Source organism: Empidonax traillii, unplaced genomic scaffold (assembly GCF_003031625.1).
Source record: "Empidonax traillii isolate 1590-97213 ecotype Southwest subspecies unplaced genomic scaffold, ASM303162v1 scaffold1135:size174554, whole genome shotgun sequence".
NCBI lineage: Eukaryota > Metazoa > Chordata > Aves > Passeriformes > Tyrannidae > Empidonax > Empidonax traillii.
Genome location: NW_020956328.1, coordinates 21,870 through 27,859, shown reverse-complemented (window position 1 = coordinate 27,859; position 5,990 = coordinate 21,870). Strand labels below are relative to the sequence as shown.

The 5,990-nt window shown below is 38.7% G+C and overlaps 1 protein-coding gene across 1 annotated transcript in view; it reads right to left on the bottom strand.

Moving 5' to 3' along the window:
* Nucleotides 1-1,040: 1,040 nt before the first annotated feature.
* The window catches only part of LOC114068857 (collagen type IV alpha-3-binding protein-like), a gene marked incomplete at its 5' end in the record, with an annotated part of 24,896 nt that continues 19,946 nt past the window's right edge, over nt 1,041-5,990 (bottom strand). Inside the window, 5 exon segments of the mRNA XM_027905264.1 lie at nt 1,041-1,168; nt 2,122-2,251; nt 2,678-2,806; nt 4,391-4,461; nt 4,575-4,707. Coding sequence (XP_027761065.1) covers nt 1,041-1,168; nt 2,122-2,251; nt 2,678-2,806; nt 4,391-4,461; nt 4,575-4,707 — 591 coding nt within the window.

The window sequence follows — 5,990 nt, the reverse complement described above, 5'->3', positions numbered from 1 at the left end:
AATTCTGCATCTCTGGTGACCTGACGGCGCCCCCTGCTGACTGTGGTTGGAATTACACAAAAGGGTGCAAAAATTGAACTGTTTACTCTTCCTTTTGCCAGTTTATTGGTTTGTTTTTGAAGGGGTTATTTGTGGGTATAGGAGTGTTGTTTGGTTGTTTAACTTGTTTTTTTCTCCTGTTTCTGTTAATACACATATACGTTTTAATAAAGGGTTGTTATTTTCCCTTTTCCATAAGTTGTTTTCCTTCAATAGGAGCCTCTCAATTTTGGATTTATAATTGTTTAGAAAGAGAAGTTTGGGTCTTTTCTCCTAACCCATCCTCAGCAAAAGACTTGTCTCATTTAAACTGGGACAGGTGCTTAAAAAGTGACCAGCATTGATGGATTCCAGCACCTTCAAAAGCATTTTCACAGGGAAATTTACTCACTAGTTCCCTGAGCAGCCTGAAGTCTGCTCTCCTCATGTCCAGAGTTGAGGTTTTGCTGGCACTTTCCCTCCTGTCAATGGAGATTTTAAACTCAATTGCCTCATGGTCGCTCTGGCCAAGATGGTCACCAATCTCCACTTCACTCACAAGACCCTCTCTGTTAACAAGCAACAAATCAAGGAGGGCATCTTTCCTAGTCGACTCATTTAGTACCTGTACCATGAATTTATCATCCAGGTGTTTTAGGAATCTCCTGGGCATGTTTGTACCAGTTGTATGGTGTTCATAGTTAATATCTGGCAGGTTGAAGACCCCCATAAAGACAAGGGTGGTTGATTTAGAGGTGTCCCTTAGTTCCTTGAAGTCATCATCCTTGCTGGGTAGCCTATAGTAGACTCTCACGCTTTATTTGTTTGTCCCGTAATCCTTACCCAGAGCCTCTCACTTGCCCTGCCTATCCCTCCTGAAGAGTCTGAAACCATCCACATATATTAAATCTAAGCACTGAATTAATGCTAGAAGGACATTTCTAGATTGCCTACTTCTGTTTGGCCTTAAATATTTACAACAGTAAATCAAGAATAAAAAAAAGAATGTATACCTGTTAATATTAGAATAAAATAGGCTTTCCTGCCGTTTTCTCTTGCACATATGTTGTAAAACGCTTTAAGAATTTTGGATATTCTCGTTTTGCCACTGCCCGTAGCACTGATGCTGGTGCCCATCCTCCTGGGTTCACTACGAGTAGACAGGAAGCCAGACATTGAAATACAACAAATCTTCTAAAAGCTAAAAAAGAAAATTTAACTTTGTATTCCTGCAATTCTTTCTGAAGTAACAGAAAAGAATATTCAGCAGAATTTATACCTTTACATCTTGTCTTGGAGCACTTTCTACTCTAATTCAGTTCAGTTTTACAATGCTACTATTTAGAAAACATTAAACATGATGTGTTATGTTTGGGGATTGCCCAAATGAAAGACTATATTCTTTAAGTACTTCCAAAAAACAACAGAGAGACTCAAGCTACTTCTCATTTCAAAGGAAATAGAAGTCAAGCCTTAACTTTTCAATAATTGCGGCATTTGCCTGCAGAATTGCTAAATACTCAGTCTTACAAATTATTTTTAAAGCACTTCAAACAAAATTTGATCTGATTATAAAATATGCTTAAAGTCACAGGTCAAGTACTTTGCTGAAAAAGATGCCACTTCCCATATAATCACAACTCAGAATTTGTCGATGAAAATATATTTTTTAAATAATTATGAAACTTCTGAACAGGAAACAAAGGAACTTACCCCAGAGTTTAACACCATATAGTATTATTTGTACAGGTTTTAATACAAGTTGTATCACTCCTATATGGCAAAGATTTACTGAACCCAATTTTCAGACTGTGATTACTTAGTAAGCCATGTAATAGGTGGTCAAAAATAATAAGCAGGTGAGATACTCAAGGTGTTTTGCAGTTGCAGCAGAGGAGATAATAGGTATGAGGTTCCAATACTATAATACACTACTTAATATTGGGTACTGTCATTAATTCGAGTCCTTGACCATAAAGACCACAAGTGTGATCCTATATACAAATTTAACAGAAAACTGCATCAACCTTTTTTTTTTCCAGTATTCAGCTCCCCAGAAATAGCATATATCATTAATGTTTTACTGAAAAATTTTAGACTTACCATTAGCTACATATGTAATCTTGCATAGAATATTGTCCCTGCTTATTTCCTTGTTCCCCTCTGGCGGGCTTACTAAAGTCTGACAAATCATAGCAATATTTATTTTGGCACGGACACAGCGATTGTTCAGCTGTCAAAAGAAAAAAAAAGAAAAAAAGTAACATTTGTAAACTTCAAACTAGGTGTATTTCGGCATACTTGATTTCTAATATTTTAATTTAGTATAAAGTCTAAGACACTCCAAAAAGTTATGTTTCAGTTATACAAGCCTACCCCCATGTCTGACAATACTGAGGAGTTATTTATTTGATTCTATATGAAGGAACCTCAATTCTTTAAAATGTTTTCACCAGATCTGCCAACTGTTGAGATAAGGTAACAAAATTTTTGGCTCAAAATGCCTTCATCAGGTCTTATCATCTGATATAAACAAACTGTATTTTTGCATATCACCCCCTTCTCCCCCCTTCCCCCCAGTATTGCAAGAGCATCACACCACATAATAGAAAAATGGCATCTTTAAAGCAGACCTTGATATAATGAAAATAATACTTACAGGAGCACTGTCATGTTCCACAGAGAAATTGCAAACAATCCATGTTTCAGGATCATTTTCACTGAATGCTGGTATCTTTCTGATGGCAGACAAATACAGCACATCCCTTTGAGAAGCTGGCCACACTCTCTGCAGAGAGACACCTGAATATAAGCTTTTCCAGATTTGTAAATTAAGTACTTACTATCCTTAGACAAAGCAAAACAACAAACAGGTCAGTCATGTTATTAAAGTAAAAAAGTTTATTCAAGTTAGCAATTTCATGCAATTTTCAAAACTGAAACAAAACACAACTGTTGTACAGATGTGTATCAGGTTATATGGTTATACTTAGTTTTTAAAAGTTAAGGCAAAAGTTTAAGGCCTTTGAAAGGCAGGGACCAAGTTGCAATGACTTTTTCAGTATGTGGTAGTTTTAATCTAGGTCTTCCTTGGTGACCAGTTTGTAACCAAGGAAGTGGTCATGTACCCAGCATTCCATACGATTTTTACATAAACCAGGGTATAAATAAGAAGGGAGGAGAGGCCTTCGTTCTCTTCTGTCAAGGTTTGGGAACAGTGGGTCCTTGTGTTGGTCTCAGTTATCTAAGGCTGAGGTCTGCAGCGTCCACTGACTTGCCACGTGGAGGTTTGGAGAGTGCTGGCCGTGTCTGCCAATCTTGCTTTTCTAAGGGACATGGTGAGATTTGTTTTGCTAGTTATTAGTATAGTTCTCGGGTTTGATTGCGGATATCTGTTTTGTGTCCCTTTTTGTCTCTTTTGGTCCCTTTTTCCCCTTTCCCTTTGGGGGGTGTTTGGATTCCCTTTGCTGTGTACATAGCATTTTAATTGTATATAACTGTAATACACATAGTATATATATTTTTATACAACTAGCTTGATTTCGGGTTCTTCAATTTTGCATAGTTCTTTGCCCTGGGGGAAGAAGGGGGGGAATTGCTGCTGAGGGTTTGGGCATTTGGCAGGGAGCCAGGTCCGAACCATCACTCCAGGGCACAACACTCTGTGACTATGCAGTTCATACAACTGCCTTATTCAAAAATCAAATTCTGCTGTTACAGCAGTTTTAAGGTAACCACATTACCAGTAAAAAAAAAAAAAAAAATTATAATTTGAGTATAGTAATACTTGCAATCATGCAAGATTAAAGATGAATGTGTACACCTAATTTTTAATTTTTTCGAACCTGTTAGGTTACAGTTATTGGATTAAAAGTCAAATGAACATTTTAGTAAAGCTACATCATAACTGGTTGGGGTAAAAAACCATAATGAAGTTAAAAGAACAAATGTTGTATCAGGGCACCTCATAATGCAAATGCAGATGTCAACTAATCATGGTCAACAATAGTTTGCATTATTGTAACAAAACATATGATACAGGGGTATGGGTTTCTTCCTTGTAGTCAGTGTCAATTTATTGTTTCAGTTTTCTTGAGATGATCCTTGTGTTGCTGCCAGTGATATACTTAAAAGATTAAAAACAGTCCTCATTTGTTATTACAAACTCTATCAGATACATATACAACCAATTATGCTATCAAACCAAGTTTGAAAAATTTACAAAGTTGCAGTTTAATAGAGAACTTGTTCTGAATTGTTGTTCTGGATAAGATTTTAAGTTGTTAAGATGTTAAAGTATTTCAGAATAGATTAGAACACATATGCCCCAGACTGTCGCACTAGGGTATGTATACAGGTGGAATGTTATTACCTTATGCATTTGGTAAATGATGATGGCATTATCAGCTAAATTTTCCACAACATGGAAATTTTCAATTGTTGCTAAAGGGGAACGGAAATAAAAATGCATCAGTAAACAAGCACAGGTATTAGGTCAGTGCTATAAACTGCATGATTGTTGATAAAAGTGCAAAGTTTAAGAAATTATTCCTTACTTTCCCAGTCATTACGAACATCGACATTCCAGAAGTAGTGGCAAACTTCATGTCCTGTTACCCCTTTAACGGCATGCGTTGCTTTCAAAGGATCTAAAACTATTCCATTCTCTTCTACCTCTCTTCTGTACACCTATGGTCAAATACAAAGAAAGAAATGCAGAAAAATTGTCAAAATTGTTCCTGTCCTAATTATTTAAAATTCCACCAGCTTTGGTAAAAACTGTCATAGGTTTAAAAAGAGATGTTGGAATTTTTTTCTTTCCCTAGGGTCCTGTCCCCGCCCATCCCCCATCTGTTTCTTCTGGGATGTGGGGAGTCAGGAATGGAGGGAGTCAGGGAGGGGGTGGGGGCGGAGCGGAGCTGTACGTACTGGGTAGCACAGGAGCGGGGAGGGGGGAGGTCTCCCAGGGACAGCTGGGGAAGTCCTTTGTTTGGGGGTTTTTGGGTTTGGTCCGCTGACCAGACAGAGCTGGAGCCCGGGCTCGGTCGCCTCCTTTTCCTGAGATGAAGGTTTTTTTTTTTCCCCCACGGGACACTTTGTGGCGGACGACTGAGAGAGAGAGATTGACCCATCTCATAGGTATTCTGCCTTCAGACTGCCTGTGGGAAAAAGGACTTTTTTTTCAGTGCTATCTGCGAGCACACGTGGCTACGAGCAGCTGTTGAACTGCTGGGACAGTCCTGCCTCTCCCCCTGCCCAGGTTGCCACGGGTTTCTCCTTCCACCTGGGGAATTGGGACTTTGTTTTGTTTCTTCTGAAAGTTTTTGATTGCACCATTTGTTGTTTATTCAGATTTTGTTAATAAAAACTGTTTCTTTTCCTTTTCCACACTTCCACCTGAAGTTTCTTAATTTCTAAGTTGTAATCTTGTTAAACTAAGACAAAAACTTACCCAGAAGACTAACAAATTACTAATTTGCCATGTCAGTGTTCTCTGGTAACTACCAATGCAGATGTTCTTGCATGGTACTTTGCATGAAAATACCAGTACTTTGAAAATTTCTACTCCAAAAATGATTCAGAGAATCAGAATATCATGAGTTGGAAGGGATCCACAAGGATCATTGAAGTCCAATTCCTGGTCCTGCATAGGACAACCCCAAGAATCACACCATGTGTCTGACAGTGTTGTCCAAACTCTTCTTGAACTCTGTCAGGCTTGGTGCTGTGACCACTGCCCTGGGGAGCCTGTTCGATTGCTCAACACCCTCTGAGTGAAGAACCTTTCCCAACTATCCAACCTACACATTCCCTGACAGTGTTTCATGCCATTCTCTCAGGTCCTAACACTGGTCGCCAGGGAGATTGGTGCCTGCCCCTCTGCTTCTCCTCTTGAGGAAGTTGTAGACTGAATGAGGTCTCCCCTCAGTCTCCTCCAGGTGAAATGAGAGCAAGGTCTAAAAGAGTTAACT